We start from the raw sequence: 24,863 nt of genomic DNA on the forward strand, positions 1-24,863 counted from the left end.
CCCTTTTAGGCATCAAAATGGTATACAATACCGACAGGTTGGTAGATAAGACACATAGGCAACAGTTAGGCAACTTTATTGCGAAACGTTTCGCCTACACAGTAGGTTTCTTCAGTCGAATACAGAAAGTAGGCAGGAACAGTAGAGATGTGAAGACGATGTAATCAGTCTCCATCACCCTGACAACCTCAAATTCTACGACTTCAAGGGTGATGGACTGATTACATCGTCTTCACATCTCTACTGCTCCTGCCTACTTTCTGTATTCGACTGAAGAAGCCTACTGTGTAGGCGAAACGTTTCGGAATAAAGTTGCCTAACTGTTGCCTATGTGTCTTATCTACCAAGCCCTTTTGGGGTCTAGTTCCTGGGCCTTTTGTGTATTCATATGTTCTTGCGCTACCGTCCACAGGATGGATAAGGGCCACTTCGGCGGCAAAATTTAAATCTTATGAGAGGCGCCGACAAAATTAATTCACTGCATAAAGAGTCTCTTACGAGGAAAGACTGAGAGCCCTGAACCACCACTCTCTTGAAAGACGTATAAGTGAAAGACAAGACACAAACAAAACTGATATAAACTGCTGAAAAAATGGTATGGTGATATACACAAGATGTGGAAAAACACACTTATGTACAGTTCAGGACATTTATTAGAGCAAGCGTTTTACCACTAGTGGCGAAACGTTCCTTCTAATAAATGCCCTGAACTGTACATAAGTGTCTTTTCCACACAAAGTACTGAAGTTACCGAATCAATAAATAACTCGAAATAACGAATTTAATTTAGATAAATTTAGATTTAGAAAGGATGCAGGAAAAAGACTGGTTTTTCAGAGTTGTCGAAGAGTGGAAAAACACTGCCACGAAGGCTCATACAAGCCAAAACCTTGGCTAGTTTTACAAATAACTTTGACAATTATACGAGTGAGAAGGGTCGAGTTGGGTAACCACCTGCCTAGCATGAGGTACTGAACCTAATTTCTTGGGCAGGTTTGGAAATAAATCAGAATGGCTGGATTTGAGAAGAACTTGCCTAATATGGGCCAGTAGACCTGCTGAAGTGTTCCTTCATTCTTGTGTGTGTGTGTGTGTGTGTGTGTGTGTGAGAGAGAGAGAGAGAGAGAGAGAGAGAGACTAAGGTACAAACCTCTTGAGTATCGTCTGTGACATCCACGGTTGAGTCCGTCACTGGGTCAGTGTTGCTGCTGCCTGCAATGTAACATCACCTCTCTGTTAATTACTGCGATATAACACCACCACCTCTGTTAATCACTGCAATGTAACACCACCTTTCTGTTAATTACTGCAATGTAACACCATCTATGTGGTGGTTACAAAAAGCTTCACTGATCCTCCACTCGTGCCGATCTACATAGCTTAGTTCTGTTACTATTACTGTTACTACTACGATACTGCAGCGCTGTATAGCCCTTGTGGCTTAGCGCTTCTTTTTGATTATAATAATAATAATAATACGATACTACCACTACTGCTATTATTACCACCATTAACATGCAGATTATAATCGACTTGGGTCTGCTAGCCAGTAATAAAGACAACAGTATTACCAGTACCTAACATGAATAAAGACAACAGTATTACCAGTACCTAACATGAATAAAGACAACAGTATTACCAGTACCTAACATGAATAAAAACAAACATTATTACCAGTGCCTAACATGAATAAAGACAAACATTATTACCAGTACCTAACATGAATAAAGACAACAGTATTGCCAGTACTTTACATGAATAAAGACAACAGTATTACCAGTACCTAACATGAATAAAGACAACAGTATTACCAGTACCTAACATGAATAAAAACAACAGTATTACCAGTACCTAACATGAATAAAGACAACAGTATTACCAGTACCTAACATGAATAAAAACAACAGTATTACCAGTACCTAACATGAATAAAGACAACAGTATTACCAGTACCTAACATGAATAAAAACAACAGTATTACCAGTACCTAACATGAATAAAGACAACAGTATTACCAGTACCTAACATGAACAAAGACAACAGTATTACCAGTACCTAACATGAATAAAGACAACAGTATTACCAGTACCTAACATGAATAAAGACAACAGTATTACTAGTACCTAACATGAATAAAGACAACAGTATTACCAGTACCTAACATGAATAAAGACAACAGTATTACCAGTACCTAACATGAATAAAGACAACAGTATTACCAGTACCTAACATGAATAAAAACAACAATATTACCAGTACCTAACATGAATAAAGACAACAGTATTACCAGTACCTAACATGAATAAAGACAACAGTATTACCAGTACCTAACATGAATAAAGACAACAGTATTACCAGTACCTAACATGAATAAAGACAACAGTATTACTAGTACCTAACATGAATAAAGACAACAGTATTACCAGTACCTAACATGAATAAAGACAACAGTATTACCAGTACCTAACATGAATAAAAACAACAATATTACCAGTACCTAACATGAATAAAGACAACAATATTACCAGTACCTAACATGAATAAAGACAACAGTATTACCAGTACCTAACATGAATAAAGACAACAGTATTACTAGTACCTAACATGAATAAAAACAACAATATTACCAGTACCTAACATGAATAAAGACAACATTATTACCAGTACCTAACATGAATAAAGACAAATAAAGACAACAGTATTACCAGTACCTAACATGAATAAAGACAACAGTATTACCAGTACCTAACATGAATAAAGACAACAGTATTACCAGTACCTAACATGAATAAAGACAACAGTATTACTAGTACCTAACATGAATAAAGACAACAGTATTACCAGTACCTAACATGAATAAAGACAACAGTATTACCAGTACCTAACATGAATAAAAACAACAATATTACCAGTACCTAACATGAATAAAGACAACAGTATTACCAGTACCTAACATGAATAAAGACAACAGTATTACCAGTACCTAACATGAATAAAGACAACAGTATTACCAGTACCTAACATGAATAAAGACAACAGTATTACCAGTACCTAACATGAATAAAGACAACAGTATTACTAGTACCTAACATGAATAAAGACAACAGTATTACCAGTACCTAACATGAATAAAGACAACAGTATTACCAGTACCTAACATGAATAAAAACAACAATATTACCAGTACCTAACATGAATAAAGACAACAGTATTACCAGTACCTAACATGAATAAAGACAACAGTATTACCAGTACCTAACATGAATAAAGACAACAGTATTACCAGTACCTAACATGAATAAAGACAACAGTATTACTAGTACCTAACATGAATAAAGACAACAGTATTACCAGTACCTAACATGAATAAAGACAACAGTATTACCAGTACCTAACATGAATAAAAACAACAATATTACCAGTACCTAACATGAATAAAGACAACAGTATTACCAGTACCTAACATGAATAAAGACAACAGTATTACCAGTACCTAACATGAATAAAGACAACAGTATTACCAGTACCTAACATGAATAAAGACAACAGTATTACCAGTACCTAACATAAGGACAACAGTATTACCAGTACCTAACATGAATAAAAACAACAGTATTACCAGTACCTAACATGAATAAAAACAACAGTATTACCAGTACCTAACATGAATAAAAACAACAGTATTACCAGTACCTAACATGAATAAAGACAACAGTATTACCAGTACCTAACATGAATAAAAACAACAGTATTACCAGTACCTAACATGAATAAGGACAACAGTATTACCAGTACCTAACATGAATAAGGACAACAGTATTACCAGTACCTAACATGAATAAAAACAACAGTATTACCAGTACCTAACATGAATAAAGACAACAATATTACCAGTACCTAACATGAATAAAAACAACAGTATTACCAGTACCTAACATGAATAAAAACAACAGTATTACCAGTACCTAACATGAATAAAAACAATATTACCAGTACCTAACATGAATAAAGACAACATTATTACCAGTACCTAACATGAATAAAGACATCAATATTACCAATATTTAACATTACGTAATAAAGACAACAGTATTACCAATATTTAACATTAATAAAAACAACAGTATTATAAGTACCTGGAGATAATAATAATAAAGTAATAAAATATTTATCAATATTACAGTAAATATGTTAATTGTTCTTTATACAATAAAATATTATCCCCTAATGCTGCTGAAGGACTCCTGATCCAAGGAAGCTGAGCACTCAGCCTTTCCTTGAATCAAATCTAGTTACTACATTCTCTGTAATTACCTTTAAGAGTTTACTGCTTTCCCATATTATTACTACTAGTACTAATAATAATAATAATAATAATAATAATAATAATAATAATAATAATAATAATAATAAATTAGATAAACATGCAGTGTGTGTGTTAGTGAATAAGTCAGCAGCAGACAGCAGGAACTGTGTTAGTTAAGAGAAGCGTAGTGACGGCGAGTTAGATACCAATGGTCTAGTAACTTCATTTGTGCTAGCTACTCAGGTGTGGAAAATCTTACTGTAGTGGCCTCACACAGTAGTGAAGTGCGTCGCATGTTGGCTGCGACTGTCTTAACTTAATAAAGACACCACCACAATCATGGCCTCACACAGTAGTGAAGTGCGTCGCATGTTGGCTGCGACTGTCTTAGCTTAATAAAGACAGCATCACAATCATGGCCTCACACAGTAGTGAAGTGCGTCGCATGTTGGCTGCGACTGTCTTAGCTTAATAAAGACACCACCACAATCATGGCCTCACACAGTAGTGAAGTGCGTCGCATGTTGGCTGCGACTGTCTTAGCTTAATAAAGACACCATCACAATCATGGCCTCACACAGTAGTGAAGTGCGTCGCATGTTGGCTGCGACTGTCTTAGCTTAATAAAGACACCATCACAATCATGGCCTCACACAGTAGTGAAGTGCATCGCATGTTGGCTGCGACTGTCTTAGCTTAATAAAGACACCATCACAATCATGGCCTCACACAGTAGTGAAGTGCGTCGCATGTTGGCTGCGACTGTCTTAGCTTAATAAAGACACCATCACAATCATGGCCTCACACAGTAGTGAAGTGCGTCGCATGTTGGCTGCGACTGTCTTAGCTTAATAAAGACACCATCACAATCATGGCCTCACACAGTAGTGAAGTGCATCGCATGTTGGTTGCGACTGTCTTAGCTTAATAAAGACACCATCACAATCATGGCCTCACACAGTAGTGAAGTGCATCGCATGTTGGTTGCGACTGTCTTAGCTTAATAAAGACACCATCACAATCATGGCCTCACACAGTAGTGAAGTGCATCGCATGTTGGCTGCGACTGTCTTAGCTTAATAAAGACACCATCACAATCATGGCCTCACACAGTAGTGAAGTGCGTCGCATGTTGGCTGCGACTGTCTTAGCTTAATAAAGACACCATCACAATCATGGCCTCACACAGTAGTGAAGTGCGTCGCATGTTGGCTGCGACTGTCTTAGCTTAATAAAGACACCATCACAATCATGGCCTCACACAGTAGTGAAGTGCGTCGCATGTTGGCTGCGACTGTCTTAGCTTAATAAAGACACCATCACAATCATGGCCTCACACAGTAGTGAAGTGCGTCGCATGTTGGCTGCGACTGTCTTAGCTTAATAAAGACACCATCACAATCATGGCCTCACACAGTAGTGAAGTGCGTCGCATGTTGGCTGCGACTGTCTTAGCTTAATAAAGACACCATCACAATCATGGCCTCACACAGTAGTGAAGTGCATCGCATGTTGGTTGCGACTGTCTTAGCTTAATAAAGACACCATCACAATCATGGCCTCACACAGTAGTGAAGTGCATCGCATGTTGGTTGCGACTGTCTTAGCTTAATAAAGACACCATCACAATCATGGCCTCACACAGTAGTGAAGTGCATCGCATGTTGGCTGCGACTGTCTTAGCTTAATAAAGACACCATCACAATCATGGCCTCACACAGTAGTGAAGTGCGTCGCATGTTGGCTGCGACTGTCTTAGCTTAATAAAGACACCATCACAATCATGGCCTCACACAGTAGTGAAGTGCGTCGCATGTTGGCTGCGACTGTCTTAGCTTAATAAAGACACCATCACAATCATGGCCTCACACAGTAGTGAAGTGCGTCGCATGTTGGCTGCGACTGTCTTAGCTTAATAAAGACACCATCACAATCATGGCCTCACACAGTAGTGAAGTGCGTCGCATGTTGGCTGCGACTGTCTTAGCTTAATAAAGACACCATCACAATCATGGCCTCACACAGTAGTGAAGTGCGTCGCATGTTGGCTGCGACTGTCTTAGCTTAATAAAGACAGCATCACAATCATGGCCTCACACAGTAGTGAAGTGCGTCGCATGTTGGCTGCGACTGTCTTAACTTAATAAAGACACCATCACAATCATACACTAACAAAGTCTTGTACAAATTTAAATGTTAAGAATACAAAGATGTTTATTAAATTATTGTATTAAGAGAGAAGATAGAGGAGGGATTATGGTACTCGATATGTACACCATCAGTAATGTTAGCAACAGTGAAGACAGAGGTTGTTCAACACAAGATTAACACCATAAATAATGTTGAGAGAACAGTGAAGACAGAGGTTGTTCAACACAAGATTTACACCATAAATAATGTTGAGAGAACAGTGAAGACAGAGGTTGTTCAACACAAGATTTACACCATAAATAATGTTGAGAGAACAGTGAAGACAGAGGTTGTTCAACACAAGATTTACACCATAAATAATGTTGAGAGAACAGTGAAGACAGAAGTTGTTCAACACAAGATTTACACCATAAATAATGTTGAGAGAACAGTGAAGACAGAGGTTGTTCAACACAAGATTTACACCATGGACATGGTTGACAGAACACAGAAGAGAAAGCTACACCATTTACCTTATAAAAGTTACGAACAAGAGTGTTTACTTACTACATAATGTGGGAACAAAAAGTTGACAGTCAATAACAAGTTAGGTTTTCTGTAAGGCAAAAATTTAAGTTATACAAGATAAGGAAGGTATATAATGTATCAGGTGAGTTGTTTCCATCACAGTACTTGTTAGTGAGGGAATACTGATCCATCAAACTGAACTTGTGTTCTCTTCCTTCGATACAACTTGACTTCTTCTCATTCACTTGGCTCTGTATAACCCCTACAGGTTAAGCGCTCCCTCCTAAATATAGTAACTAGTACCCAGGTGAACCTAGGAAATTCCAAGCTACACCAGTGTTGTGAGAGAAATATGTTGATAAATTAGACACATGTGCAACTCTTGGGTATCTTTATTGTGGAAACGTTTCGCCACACAGTGGCTTCATCAGTACAATATGAAGAAAAATGGTGAAGATCAGAAGAAGTTTGAGGTAATCAGTCCCTCCAGCCTCAAGGCTGAGGGACTGATTACCTCAAACTCCTTCTGATCTTCATCATAATTCTTTATACTGGACTGATGAAGTTACTGTGTGGTGAAACGTTTCCACAATATCAACTTATTGAGATAACGTTGAATGGAAGTCTTAATCAATACTGCTATAACATCTTGTTTAAAACTGAACTATATCAAGTGTACATATATATATATATATATATATATATATATATATATATATATATATATATATATATATATATATATATATATATATATATATATATATATATGGGCAGAACTTGTCCATTTATATTTATATATATATATATATATATATATATATATATATATATATATATATATATATATATATATATATATATATATATATATATATATATATATATATATATATTATTAACACACTGGCCGATTCCCACCAAGGCAGGGTGGCCCGAAAAAGAAAAACTTTCACCATCATTCACTCCATCACTGTCTTGCCAGAAGGGTGCTTTACACTACAGTTTTTAAACTGCAACATTGACACCCCTCCTTCAGAGTGCAGGCACTGTACTTCCCATCTCCAGGACTCAAGTCCGGCGTGCCGGTTTCCCTGAACCCCTTCATAAATGTTACTTTGCTCACACTCCAACAGCACGTCAAGTATTAAAAACCATTTGTCTCCATTCACTCCTATCAAACACGCTCACGCATGCCTGCTGGAAGTCCAAGCCCCTCGCACACAAAACCTCCTTTACCCCCTCCCTCCAACCTTTCCTAGGCCGACCCCTACCCCGCCTTCCTTCCACTACAGACTGATACACTCTTGAAGTTATTCTGTTTCGCTCCATTCTCTCCAAATGCCCGAACCACCTCAACAACCCTTCCTCAGCCCTCTGGACAACAGTTTTGGTAATCCCGCACCTCCTCCTAACTTCCAAACTACGAATTCTCTGCATTATATTCACACCACACATTGCTCTCAGACATGACATCTCCACTGCCTCCAGCCTTCTCCTCGCTGCAACATTTATCACCCATGCTTCACACCCATATAAGAGCGTTGGTAAAACTATACTCTCATACATTCCCCTCTTTGCCTCCAAGGACAAAGTTCTTTGTCTCCACAGACTCCTAAGTGCACCACTCACCCTTTTCCCTTCATCAATTCTATGATTCACCTCATCTTTCATAGACCCATCCGCTGACACGTCCACTCCCAAATATCTGAATACATTCACTTCCTCCATACTCTCTCCCTCCAATCTGATATCCAATCTTTCATCACCTAATCTTTTTGTTATCCTCATAACCTTACTCTTTCCTGTATTCACTTTCAATTTTCTTCTTTTGCACACCCTACCAAATTCATCCACCAATCTCTGCAACTTCTCTTCAGAATCTCCCAAGAGCACAGTGTCATCAGCAAAGAGCAACTGTGACAACTCCCACTTTATGTGTGATTCTTTATCTTTTAACTCCACGCCTCTTGCCAAGACCCTCGCATTTACTTCTCTTACAACCCCATCTATAAATATATTAAACAACCACGGTGACATCACACATCCTTGTCTAAGGCCTACTTTTACTGGGAAATAATTTCCCTCTTTCCTACATACTCTAACTTGAGCCTCACTATCCTCGTAAAAACTCTTCACTGCTTTCAGTAACCTACCTCCTACACCATACACCTGCAACATCTGCCACATTGCCCCCCCTATCCACCCTGTCATACGCCTTTTCCAAATCCATAAATGCCACAAAGACCTCTTTAGCCTTATCTAAATACTGTTCACTTATATGTTTCACTGCAAACACCTGGTCCACACACCCCCTACCTTTCCTAAAGCCTCCTTGTTCATCTGCTATCCTATTCTCCGTCTTACTCTTAATTCTTTCAATATACATATACATATATATATATATATATATATATATATATATATATATATATATATATATATATATATATATATATATATATATATATATAAAGGTCCAAGGATGAGGTAAGAGATGAGGTGAGTGACGCGTGGATGACGTGAGTGACTCGTGGATAATGTGAGGTACTCGTGGATGATGTGAGGGACTCGTGGATTTTGTGAGTGATGTCTCCAGCCAACAAGTACATTCCATTGTTAAGAAGACAGACAGGTGCAACACTAGGAATCTAGACAGAGTGGAGAGGGATTCTGAGGTCTCAGTCTATCCTTGATGCAAGAAAATCAGTCTCTTAACCTAGAGTAGAAGCTTGTAGCCAGAGGCTTATATTCTGGAAGATGAAGTGTAGCAGCTTGGAAATGAGGTCACAGGTGAGCTGGACTCACTAGTCCAAGTAGGTTGTACTAAACTGATGTTAGCAAAAAGTGTTGCTGAACGTATCTCTTTTATGAAGATTCCGTCATGTTGTAGCATCAGACAAGTATCATATAAATGGAATCTTGGTACAAAGATGTCTTCAGCAATTCCTTTGGCTAACGACTGTTTAGCATGACCTACTTCCATTGGTGGGCGCAGCTCATCTGTGACCTCATCCCCTAGCTGCTTCACCTCAAAATCAGTAAGTGTTAAGAGGCTAGATCGCGACATTACCAATCACCGACCGAACTGAAAAAAAACCTAATTAGAGACTAAAACGATTAGGCTACTATTGATGTGATCATAAAAAAAACCCACCGCTTCCTCCGAGATCTCCATGACTTCACCAACACTCAACGTCTGTCTCCGAATCTCCTATACCAGGTCAACTCCAGAAATATGCAGCCAGAGCGCTACCCTCACATTACCCCGTGCTGGAACTGCTACTTATATACACCTCGCTAAGGACTGTCCACTGAAGGAGCAGAACTAATGTTCCAACAACAGTGACAACAAAGGACACACACAGACTGCACCTCAACCATTCAGCCAAAATGTCAACTTCCTGAGTAACTATCACACGCTTGCAGCTAAATGGTCACTGAGGATATATATAAGAAAAAAGTCAAGAAACGAAAGAAACTTAATTCCATCAAGACACCGACCGATGTTACCATCACTCGACTCCAGGATGATACTCAGAAGATTCTCCTAATAACCCAACAACCAGCCTCCGCAATCACTACTCTTCCAACATTCCAGGACAATCCTTCCATCAAGATCATGTACTCCATGATCTATGCAGACATTCAAAACACAGCTTTTCCCGGGACGTTCAACTCTACCACCAACCACCTGCCCAGCCTGACGCGTCCGATACCACACTGTCCAGACATACTAAAAATCCTCCACAATATAGGAGGAATCACCGTTCCAACAGATCCTCCAATCGCTGCTGCCCCTCCATTCACTGCCGCCCAAGCCACTCCAAACCTACCAGCCTCAGCCTCCCAAGAAATCCAAGCCACTCCACCTGCCCTGCCTGTCTGCCGCCACCTCCATAACCATAACAACATTGCCTGAATATCAAGATTCACATACCTCTGAAGAAGAAATTAAAGCAGACAACCACACCTCTGGCCTCACCTGGAAAAATCTACAAGTCTCCACTACATCTACGAACAAGAATACCATGTTCACCCAAGAACTCCAGCCTCGACTCTGCATTAGAACTGTCAAATACACGACCGTTGTCCCATACAACTTCACAAATCCAAGATGATGTGAAACAGTTCAAAGAAGACTTCAACAAATATGCACACTCACGTACCTAACAAAATAAGAATGGATCAAACCAGTACACTGAACTTTATGACTAAGGCTCCTACCAGCTGTCCCCAGACTGAAGGTTGTTACTCTTCGCTATAAGGTACTCCGCTGCTGGGTTAAGTCCTGGCTCTGTTTATACAACTAAAGACATTCTTCTCTGGTTCTTTTCTTCGCCTATCGCCACTTACCCGCTCTCTCCTTACCTGAGAGTGAGTTTTTTCTGTTTGAATCTAAGAGACTGATTATCTTTCACCAAGACTGATGGCCTGATACACCGAACTACCTCTCTACTCGTCTACTTCATCTTCCACAGAAGTTGCTCTCTCCAGGAGCGTAATTCATCTCTGTATTCAACTGATAAAGCCTACAGCGCAAGCGGAACGTTTCGTCAGTAAAGATTCCTAGTGTTGAACATGTGTCTTATTCTTCAACTTGCCGATATTGCATACCGTTATATCATTCCCCTGTTGTGCTTAATGGTCTCAGTAAGATGATCCGTCTGACCATTTACAGGATCCTGTGTTTGGTGCTGTCCTCCTGAAACACCTTGCTCTGCTGACTTTAGTTTATAATTTGAGAGTTTATCCTGCGGTGGACAACACATACATTGTCATATCATCCATCCTGCACGTGTTCTTGAAGGCGAGTCTGAAGAGTCATACCTGGCTTCCCAACGTAAATCTTGCTGCATCCCCCGCAAGGAATACTTTACACCCCTGTCAGTAGTGGTGTTTCGGGTCTATGAGGTCTGGTGATATCTTTATGGCTTAACAGTAACAACCACGTTAGTGTTGACTTTATGAAAAATGGGGGCAACAGGCGCAGCTGCTTGTCCTGTGGGGAGGAGACTTGTGTGACCTAACAGGGCCTTCCTCTTGAGGGTGTAGATCACGTGTAGAGGAAACTTCAAGACAGCAAAAACGTCCTCGGTGTATTTTTGCTCGCATGCCAAGAATTCGTCGTTGCAAATCCTGAGAGTGTGAAGCACAAAGCCAGGACGACGCCATGTTTGTTGACATGGTGAAGGGATAAGAAATCAATTAAATCATCACGGAAAAGTCCCGTTCAATACCATTACTCCACACATCACGTGAGGTGGATGATGTTCTGGTCATCATCTCTAGGCATATCAACCTTCACTGGATAATCTCAACCCAATGGAATCGTCTATAATGTTCACTCTGGGGGAAAACAAGAACTCTCTTCCATTTCTTGACGTTTTCCTCATCAAGGAAAGTAACACAAACACAGAGCTTACCGGAAGTCCACAAATAAGAATGAGAGAATATGAAAATACTAGCAACAGATTATGCTTTAATGCAACTTTTCATCCAAGCCTGGGCTTTATAACGTTGTATAAAAGATTCTCTGCTACATGTGTCTTCATTTCCACTCGTCGGCTTTTGCTGTTGTCTACCAAGAATGATTTAATTCCAATTTTTTCCCATCACGACTTAGAGACCAAGAGTTAGTTTCGTCACACAAAGATTTTCTTCACTTTATTAACCCGGAGGGTTGGTAACCCAAAATAGCTCAATGTAGCCATACCACCAGACTGTCTGGCTTATTTCTACTGGGGTTATCGGCTGCCTTTTTCGCGCCTCAATATTTGTGATGGCGAATTCTTGGCAAATGAGCAAATATACATGGAGGAGTCTGTGGTTGTCACACGTCATGCAAGATGAATGTACTACTGACTCACCACTCACTGCCCCAACGTCAACCCTCGTCTTGTTCTTCATCGTCTCTATATTCACCACTCACATTTTTTTCGTAAAACCAGTATGAACTCGGCTGTTGTTAGTATTAAACCATAAATTCCCAAGCCTCAGAAACCTGCCCCCCCCAAAAAAAAAAAATACTGCAGTATTTCATCTCCATTTAGAGGTTTATGTCATGTTTTGCTCTATGTACAGGTTCACACTGAAGAGACAAGGAATAATCTTCAAAGTCTCCTTCAGGGACACAAATACACGATGGATGGACCCCAATGGAAATAAGTCACTCTGTTTGACTTTTTTGGGTTATCCTAGGTTCTCTACACATATGCTGCTATGTATGATAATTCTATGTAACTGTATTTGTGTATACCTGAATAAACTTACTTACTTACTTACTTATGATATCAACAGTGAATACGTCATCCACCGCAGGATAGACTCCCGTGTCCTGAACCGAGGATCAGCAGAGATATTTCACAACAATACCAAACTCAGGAACCTAGAGACTGTCACCAGTCATCTAGCATCAATATATACAACAATGTACGTGCTGGCTGTTGGACCCATCACTCGCTATTCTATTAAAAACGTTTTCCTCCCCCAATTCAAACTATTTTAAATCAGTTTAATGTAAAACTTAATAAATTTACCGCCCTGGCCTCACCTCTGGACCTCTCTCTTTAACCAACATTTTGATCTTCCTAGAACTTAACCTCAGAGTCAGAGAGTTCGCTTCCCTTATCAGGTGGTATATCTGTGTTAATAGTTGATACATTCCATCCCAGGACGAATACATGTAACACAGAGCTTCTCTCTCCCCACTTGCCGACACAGCCAGTGTTGTAACACTGCAACACAGGAAAGACACTGCAAGACAAACTCTTACACCTCGCAACATCAACCTGGTGTAAGCTCCAGTAAACTCACATAACTGGAAATTATCTTATATTACAAATGAACTAAAGAAACATATTTGGTACACGCCAAACTTTTATTAAAGACAAAGTTTGGCTCTAAGTGAAACTTATCATGTCATGACTTGACACATTTCTATACCGAGTTAAACATGACCTGAAAAAGCTCTACACAGCAAGGTATTTATTTGGTAAAGCTTTACAAAGAGACAGACATGACTTGACGAACCTCTATACAAAATCAAATATGACTGGATAAAGCTCTACACAGAGATGAACATGACTGTATAAAGCTCTACACAGAGATGAACATGACTGTATAAAGCTCTACACAGAGATGAACATGACTTGATAAAGCTCTACACAGAGATGAACATGACTTGATAAAGCTCTACACATAGATGAACATGACTTGATAAAGCTCTACACAGAGATGAACATGACTTGATAAAGTTCTGCACAGAGATGAACATAACTTGATAAAGCTGTGCACAGAGATGAACATGACTTAATTAAGCTTTATACAGAAATGAACATGATAAAGCTCTATGCATAGATGAACATCATTTGCTAAAACTACAGAGCGACACAAGACTTGATAAAACCCTACACAGAACCAAGCATGACTTGATAATGCTCTATACAGAGCCAAACACAGCTCTCCATGAAGCTAGCAGAGCAAAACAGTTTGAAAGCGCTCTACACAAAGCCAAACCTTATCTATAATAGAGCACGAAGTGTCTATTGTAAGTGTAGACAATACCTTCTATCGTACACTAAGAAGTCATGTCATTCTGAAAAGAAGATGAGGATTTTATGTCTCCATGTGTAACGTGAAAGAAGTGATGGATGAGGTGAGGTAGGTTAGAGTGGTGGTCTCACCTGAGTGGGGTGAGGTTGAAGTGACTCTCACCTGAGTGGGTTGAGGTGAGGCTGACTCACCTGGATGGGTCCTTGGCCGGCAGCATTCCTTGCCTGGGGGACAGAGGTCGGGTCCGGGCACCACCTCGTGACAGACTAGAGCAGCGAGGGCGTGCAAGCACTTCCCCGGGCACTGCTCTGTCTCGGTGGCCGTGGCCAGTGAGTCCAGCAGCGCTGCAATAGAGTCTACACTCACTACCTGGCCAGCCTGGCCACACTCACTACCTGGACAGCATGGCCACACTACCTGGACAGCCTGACCACACTATTTGGACAGCCTGGCCACACTCACAACCTGGACAGCCTGGCCACACTATCTGGACAGCCTGACCACACTCACTACTTGGACAGCCTGGTTACACTCACTACCTGGACAGCCTGGCCACACTCACTACCTGGCCAGCCTGGCCACACTCACTACCTGGACAGCCTGACCACACTAACTACCTGGACAGCCTGACCACACTCACTACCTGGACAGCCTGACCACACTCACTACCTGGACAGCCTGGCCACACTCACTACCTGGCCAGCCTGGCCACACTCACTACCTGGACAGCCTGACCACACTCACTACCTGGACAGCCTGGCCACACTCACTACCTGGACAGCCTAGCCACACACTACCTGGCCAGCCTGGCCACACACTACCTGGACAGCCTAGCCACACTACATGGACAGCCTAGCCACACTCACTACCTGGACAGCCTAGCCACACTCACTACCTGGCCAGCCTAGCCACACTCACTACCTGGCCAGCCTAGCCACACTCACTACCTGGCCAGCCTGGTCACACTCACTACCTAGCCTGGTTACACACACACACACACACACACACACACACACACACACACACACACACACACACACACACACACACACACACACACACACACACACACACACACAACTTACTGCTACACTTGATAGACAGCTACACTTGTAGCTGTGTATCAACACTTAACTAGTGTATCAACACTCAACTACACTCACTAGTGTAGCAACACTCAACTACGCTCACTAGTGTAGCAACACTCAACTACACTCACTAGTGTAGCAACACTCAACTACACTCACTAGTGTAGCAACACTCAACTACACTCACTAGTGTAGCAACACTCAACTACACTCACTAGTGTAGCAACACTCAACTACACTCACTAGTGTAGCAACACTCAACTACACTCACTAGTGTAGCAACACTCAACTACACTCACTAGTGTAGCAACACTCAACTACACTCACTAGTGTAGCAACACTCAACTTGGCACTCACTGGTGTGGCAACCTTAACTACGCTCACTGGTGTATTGGACCTTAAGCTACAACTCCACTACTGCGCAGCTGGTAGCTACATCACTGGCGTAACCTTGCAACCTTCACACTCACTGGTGTGAACCTTTGCTCAACTCACTAGATGGCAACCGCACAACTACTCACTGTAGGTGCGGCAACAACAGCCTACCATACTAAGGTTGTGGCAACAACAGCTAACATCACGAATTGGCCAGCCAACTGTCAACTTCACTAGTGTAGCAACACTTAAGCTACACTCACTGGTGTGGCAGCACAGGCCACACTCCGCTGGTGTGGCAACAACTTACACTCCACTAGGTTGAGGCAACATAGGCTAACACTCCTGGTGCGAGACATAACTTGCCACTCACTAGGTGTAGCAACCGCAAGCCTACACTCACTGGTGTAGCCAACGCTCGCTTCACTCAACTGGTGTAGCAACACTCAACTACGCGCTCATGGTGTGGCAACGCTAACTACGCTCACTGGTGTGGCAACCTCAACTAACGCTCCAACTGGTTCTAGCAACCCTCAACTACGCCACTTTGGTGTAGGCGAACACTCAAGCTACACTCACGCTAGGTGTAGGCAAGCATAACCACTCAAGGTCTGGCAACGTAACTACACTCATGGTGTGGCAACAACTACACGCACCTGGGTATGTTAACAACTTCCGCTCACCTGGTAGGCAGCCAGCAACATAACTTCACTCACTAGGGTGTAGGCAACCCTTCTTCCTCCTGGTACGGAGGCATAACTACCTCACTAGTGGCAGCAACATAACCACTCCTGGTGTGTAACCTTAACCACACTCACTGAGGTGTGGCGAACACAAGCTACACTCACTGGTGAGGCAACCTTAACTACACTCCCGCTGGTATAGCAACATAACCCTACACTCCACTGGTGTAGGCAACTTGCAACTACACTCACTGGTGTGGCAACAGCTTATAACTACACTCATAGGTGTGCGGCGACTTGTAACTTCCTTGCTCAACTGGTGTAGCGACATAACCCCTACTGCTTCGCTGGTTAATATGGAACTTGCTAACTTCTGCTCACTGGTGTATGGCAACACCTCAACTACACTACACTACTGGTGTAGCAAGCTTGCAACTTACACACTCACTGGAGGTGGCTGACACAGCTAACACTCAACTGGTGTAGCAGCACAGCCGCCACTGGTGTGGCAACTGCAAATGCCTTCACTGGTGGCGGCTTGGCACGGCCACTCTGGCTGGTGTACACACAACTACACTCCACTGGGTGCAGCGGCCAACTTCTGCACTCAACTGGTGTAGCAGCATTTCTCACTGGTGTGGCGCCAGGCAACTGCTCCAATGGTGCCAGCAACACCTTCATACACTAGGTGGCAAGCTAACACAGCTAACGCTCACTTCGGTGTAGCAACCAGGGCTTACAACGGCACTGGTGTGGCAACGCTAACTACACTCCACTGGTGCGGACACGCTTAACTACTCACTAGTGTAGCAACACAACTACACTCACTAGTGTAGCAACACTTAACTTCACTCACTAGTGTAGCAACACAACTACACTCACTAGTGTAGCAACACTTAACTTCACTCACTAGTGTAGCAACACAACTACCCTCACTAGTGTAGCAACACAACTACACTCACTAGTGTAGCAACACTTAACTACACTCACTAGTGTAGCAACACTTAACTACACTCACTAGTGTAGCAACACTTAACTACACTCACTAGTGTAGCAACACTTAACTACACTCACTAGTGTAGCAACACTTAACTACACTCACTAGTGTAGCAACACTTAACTACACTCACTAGTGTAGCAACACAACTACACTCACTAGTGTAGCAACACACAACTACACTCACTAGTGTAGCAACACTTAACTACTCACTAGTGTAGCAACACAACTACACTCACTAGTGTAGCAACACTTAACTTCACTCACTAGTTTAGCAACACAACTACCCTCACTAGTGTAGCAACACACTACACTCACTAGTGTAGCAACACAACTACACTCACTAGTGCAGCAACACAACTACACTCACTAGTGCAGCAACACAACTACACTCACTAGTGCAGCAACACAACTACACTCACTAGTGTAGCAACACAACTACACTCACTAGTGTAGCAACACAACTACACTCACTAGTGTAGCAACACACAACTACACTCACTAGTGTAGCAACACACAACTACACTCACTAGTGTAGCAACACAACTACACTCACTAGTGTAGCAACACAACTACACTCACTAGTGTAGCAACACAACTACACTCACTAGTGTAGCAACACAACTACACTCACTAGTGTAGCAACACAACTACACTCACTAGTGTAGCAACACACAACTACACTCACTAGTGTAGCAACACAAGTACATTCACTAGTGTAGCAACACACAACTACACTCACTAGTGTAGCAACACAACTACACTCACTAGTGTAGCAACACTACACTCACTAGTGTAACACAACTAATCACTAGTGTAGCAACACTACACTCACTAGTGTAGCAACACAAGTACACTCACTAGTGTAGCAACACACAACTACACTCACTAGTGTAGCAACACAACTACACTCACTAGTGTAGCAACACAACTACACTCACTAGTGTAGCAACACAACTACACTCACTAGTGTAGCAACACTTAACTACACTCACTAGTGTAGCAACACAACTACACTCACTAGTGTAGCAACACTTAACTACACTCACTAGTGTAGCAACACAACTACACTCACTAGTGTAGCAACACACAACTACACTCACTAGTGTAGCAACACACAACTACACTCACTAGTGTAGCAACACACAACTACACTCACTAGTTTAGCAACACAAGTACACTCACTAGTGTAGCAACACACAAGTACACTCACTAGTGTAGCAACACACAAGTACATTCACTAGTGTAGCAACACACAACTACACTCACTAGTGTAGCAACACACAACTACACTCACTAGTGTAGCAACACACAAGTACACTCACTAGTGTAGCAACACACAAGTACACTCACTAGTGTAGCAACACACAACTATACTCACTAGTGTAGCAACACAACTACACTCAATAGTGTAGCAACACGCAAGTACACTCACTAGTGTAGCAACACACAAGTAAACTCACTAGTGTAGCAACACAACTACACTCACTAGTGTAGCAACACACAAGTACACTGACTAGTGTAGCAACACACAAGTACACTGACTAGTGTAGCAACACACAAGTACACTCACTAGTGTAGCAACACACAAGTACACTGAGTAGTGTAGCAACACACAAGTACACTCACTAGTGTAGCAACACACAAGTACACTGACTAGTGTAGCAACACACAAGTACACTCACTAGTGTAGCAACACACAAGTACACTCACTAGTGTAGCAACACACAACTACACTCACTAGTGTAGCAACACAACTACACTCACTAGTGTAGCAACACACAACTACACTCACTAGTGTAGCAACACAACTACACTCACTAGTGTAGCAACACAACTACACTCACTAGTGTAGCAACACAACTACACTCACTAGTGTAGCAACACAACTACACTCACTAGTGTAGCAACACAACTACACTCACTAGTGTAGCAACACAACTACACTCACTAGTGTAGCAACACAACTACACTCACTAGTGTAGCAACACAACTACACTCACTAGTGTAGCAACAACTACACTCACTAGTGTAGCAACACTTAACTACACTCACTAGTGCAGCAACACTTAACTACACTCACTAGTGTAGCAACACTTAACTACACTCACTAGTGTAGCAACACAACTACACTCACTAGTGTAGCAACACAACTACACTCACTAGTGTAGCAACACACAACTACACTCACTAGTGTAGCAACACAACTACACTCACTAGTGTAGCAACACACAAGTACACTCACTAGTGTAGCAACACAACTACACTCACTAGTGTAGCAACACACAAGTACACTCACTAGTGTAGCAACACAACTACACTCACTAGTGTAGCAACACACAAGTACACTCACTATTGTAGCAACACAACTACACTCACTAGTGTAGCAACACACAAGTACACTCACTATTGTAGCAACACAACTACACTCACTAGTGTAGCAACACACAAGTACACTCACTATTGTAGCAACACAAGTACACTCACTAGTGTAGCAACACACAAGTACACTCACTAGTGTAGCAACACAACTACACTCACTAGTGTAGCAACACACAAGTACACTCACTAGTGTAGCAACACACAAGTACACTCACTAGTGTAGCAACACACAAGTACACTCACTAGTGTAGCAACACACAAGTACACTCACTAGTGTAGCAACACACAAGTACACTCACTAGTGTAGCAACACAACTACACTCACTAGTGTAGCAACACACAAGTACACTCACTAGTGTAGCAACACACAAGTACACTCACTAGTGTAGCAACACAACTACACTCACTAGTGTAGCAACACAAGTACACTCACTAGTGTAGCAACACACAAGTACACTCACTAGTGTAGTAACACAAGTACACTCACTAGTGTAGCAACACAACTACACTCACTAGTGTAGCAACACAAGTACACTCACTAGTGTAGCAACACAAGTACACTCACTAGTGTAGCAACACAACTACACTCACTAGTGTAGCAACACAACTACACTCACTAGTGTAGCAACACACAAGTACACTCACTAGTGTAGCAACACAACTACACTCACTAGTGTAGCAACACAAGTACACTCACTAGTGTAGCAACACAACTACACTCACTAGTGTAGCAACACACAAGTACACTCACTAGTGTAGCAACACACAAGTACACTCACTAGTGTAGCAACACAACTACACTCACTAGTGTAGCAACACAAGTACACTCACTAGTGTAGCAACACAAGTACACTCACTAGTGTAGCAACACAAGTACACTCACTAGTGTAGCAACACAACTACACTCACTAGTGTAGCAACACACAAGTACACTCACTAGTGTAGCAACACACAAGTACACTCACTAGTGTAGCAACACACAACTACACTCACTAGTGTAGCAACACAACTACACTCACTAGTGTAGCAACACAACTACACTCACTAGTGTAGCAACACACAACTACACTCACTAGTGTAGCAACACACAACTACACTCACTAGTGTAGCAACACACAAGTACACTCACTAGTGTAGCAACACAACTACACTCACTAGTGTAGCAACACACAAGTACACTCACTAGTGTAGCAACACACAAGTACACTCACTAGTGTAGCAACACACAAGTACACTCACTAGTGTAGCAACACACAACTACACTCACTAGTGTAGCAACACAACTACACTCACTAGTGTAGCAACACACAACTACACTCACTAGTGTAGCAACACAACTACACTCACTAGTGTAGCAACACACAACTACACTCACTAGTGTAGCAACACAACTACACTCACTAGTGTAGCAACACACAACTACACTCACTAGTGTAGCAACACACAACTACACTCACTAGTGTAGCAACACAACTACACTCACTAGTGTAGCAACACACAACTACACTCACTAGTGTAGCAACACAACTACACTCACTAGTGTAGCAACACAACTACTCACTAGTGTAGCAACACTACACTCACTAGTGTAGCAACACAAGTACACTCACTAGTGTAGCAACACACAAGTACACTCACTAGTGTAACAACACACAACTACACTCACTAGTGTAGTAACACAAGTACACTCACTAGTGTAGCAACACAACTACACTCACTAGTGTAGCAACACAACTACACTCACTAGTGTAGCAACACACAAGTACACTCACTAGTGTAGTAACACACAAGTACACTCACTAGTGTAACAACACACAAGTACACTCACTAGTGTAGTAACACACAAGTACACTCACTAGTGTAGCAACACACAAGTACACTCACTAGTGTAGCAACACACAAGTACACTCACTAGTGTAGCAACACAACTACACTCACTAGTGTAGCAACACAACTACACTCACTAGTGTAGCAACACAACTACACTCACTAGTGTAGCAACACACAAGTAAACTCACTAGTGTAGCAACACAACTACACTGACTAGTGTAGCAACACACAAGTACACTGACTTGTGTAGCAACACACAAGTACACTCACTAGTGTAGCAACACAACTACACTCACTAGTGTAGCAACACACAAGTACACTCACTAGTGTAGCAACACAACTACACTCACTAGTGTAGCAACACAACTACACTCACTAGTGTAGCAACACAACTACACTCACTAGTGTAGCAACACAAGTACACTCACTAGTGTAGCAACACACAAGTACACTCACTAGTGTAACAACACACAAGTACACTCACTAGTGTAACAACACAAGTACACTCACTAGTGTAGTAACACACAAGTACACTCACTAGTGTAACAACACAAGTACACTCACTAGTGTAGCAACACACAAGTACACTCACTAGTGTAACAACACACAAGTACACTCACTAGTGTAGCAACACAACTACACTCACTAGTGTAGCAACACACAAGTACACTCACTAGTGTAGTACACTCACTAGTGTAACACACAAGTACACTCACTAGTGTAGTGTAGCAACACACAAGTACACACAAGCAACACAACTACACTCACTAGTGTAGCAACACACAAGTACACTCACTAGTGTAGCAACACACAAGTACACTCACTAGTGTAGCAACACAACTACACTCACTAGTGTAGCAACACACAGTACACACAACTACACTCACTAGTGTAGCAACACACAAGTACACTCACTAGTGTAGCAACACACAAGTACACTCACTAGTGTAGCAACACAACTACACTCACTAGTGTAGCAACACAACTACACTCACTAGTGTAGCAACACACAAGTACACTCACTAGTGTAGCAACACAACTACACTCACTAGTGTAGCAACACAACTACACTCACTAGTGTAGCAACACACAAGTACACTCACTAGTGTAGCAACACAACTACACTCACTAGTGTAGCAACACAACTACACTCACTAGTGTAGCAACACACAAGTACACTCACTAGTGTAGCAACACACAAGTACACTCACTAGTGTAACAACACAAGTACACTCACTAGTGTAACAACACACAAGTACACTCACTAGTGTAACAACACAAGTACACTCACTAGTGTAGCAACACACAAGTACACTCACTAGTGTAACAACACACAAGTACACTCACTAGTGTAGCAACACAAGTACACTCACTAGTGTAGCAACACACAAGTACACTCACTAGTGTAACAACACACAAGTACACTCACTAGTGTAGTAACACAACTACACTCACTAGTGTAGCAACACACAAGTACACTCACTAGTGTAGCAACACACAAGTACACTCACTAGTGTAGCAACACACAAGTACACTCACTAGTGTAGCAACACACAAGTACACTCACTAGTGTAGCAACACACAAGTACACTCACTAGTGTAGCAACACAACTACACTCACTAGTGTAGCAACACACAAGTACACTCACTAGTGTAGCAACACACAAGTACACTCACTAGTGTAGCAACACACAAGTACACTCACTAGTGTAGCAACACACAAGTACACTCACTAGTGTAGCAACACAACTACACTCACTAGTGTAGCAACACACAAGTACACTCACTAGTGTAGCAACACAACTACACTCACTAGTGTAGCAACACACAAGTACACTCACTAGTGTAGCAACACACAAGTACACTCACTAGTGTAGCAACACACAAGTACACTCACTAGTGTAGCAACACACAAGTACACTCACTAGTGTAGCAACACAACTACACTCACTAGTGTAGCAACACACAAGTACACTCACTAGTGTAGCAACACAAGTACACTCACTAGTGTAGCAACACAACTACACTCACTAGTGTAGCAACACACAAGTACACTCACTAGTGTAGCAACACAACTACACTCACTAGTGTAGCAACACACAAGTACACTCACTAGTGTAGCAACACAACTACACTCACTAGTGTAGCAACACACAAGTACACTCACTAGTGTAGCAACATAAGTACACTCACTAGTGTAGCAACACAACTACACTCACTAGTGTAGCAACACACAAGTACACTCACTAGTGTAGCAACACAAGTACACTCACTAGTGTAGCAACACACAAGTACACTCACTAGTGTAGCAACACAAGTACACTCACTAGTGTAGCAACACACAAGTACACTCACTAGTGTAGCAACACACAAGTACACTCACTAGTGTAGCAACACAACTACACTCACTAGTGTAGCAACACAACTACACTCACTAGTGTAGCAACACAACTACACTCACTAGTGTAGCAACACAACTACACTCACTAGTGTAGAAACACAAGTACACTCACTAGTGTAGCAACACAACTACACTCACTAGTGTAGCAACACAACTACACTCACTAGTGTAGCAACACAAGTACACTCACTAGTGTAGAAACACAAGTACACTCACTAGTGTAGCAACACAACTACACTCACTAGTGTAGCAACACAACTACACTCACTAGTGTAGCAACACAACTACACTCACTAGTGTAGCAACAACTACACTCACTAGTGTAGCAACACAACTACACTCACTAGTGTAGAAACACAAGTACACTCACTAGTGTAGCAACACAAGTACACTCACTAGTGTAGCAACACAAGTACACTCACTAGTGTAGCAACACACAAGTACACTCACTAGTGTAGCAACACAACTACACTCACTAGTGTAGCAACACAAGTACACTCACTAGTGTAGCAACACAAGTACACTCACTAGTGTAGCAACACAAGTACACTCACTAGTGTAGCAACACACAAGTACACTCACTAGTGTA

The 24,863-nt window shown here is 41.7% G+C and overlaps 1 protein-coding gene across 3 annotated transcripts in view; it reads right to left on the reverse strand.

The window, feature by feature from the left end:
* The window catches only part of LOC128691788 (protein masquerade-like), a 143,493-nt gene that overhangs the window by 78,676 nt on the left and 39,954 nt on the right, over positions 1–24,863 (reverse strand). The window contains exons 2-3 of one of the 3 annotated variants that reach the window (XM_070101062.1): positions 14,710–14,862; positions 1,151–1,212 (exon numbers count right to left, since the gene is read on the reverse strand). The exons of 1 other annotated variant lie outside the window; for it this stretch is intronic. In XM_070101062.1, the coding sequence (XP_069957163.1) occupies positions 1,151–1,212; positions 14,710–14,862 (215 nt within the window). The remainder of the gene's footprint in view (positions 1–1,150; positions 1,213–14,709; positions 14,863–24,863) is intronic. One more of the 3 variants, XM_070101063.1, reaches the window with a different exon arrangement.

Source organism: Cherax quadricarinatus, chromosome 75, assembly GCF_038502225.1.
Source record: "Cherax quadricarinatus isolate ZL_2023a chromosome 75, ASM3850222v1, whole genome shotgun sequence".
Classification (NCBI taxonomy): domain Eukaryota; kingdom Metazoa; phylum Arthropoda; class Malacostraca; order Decapoda; family Parastacidae; genus Cherax; species Cherax quadricarinatus.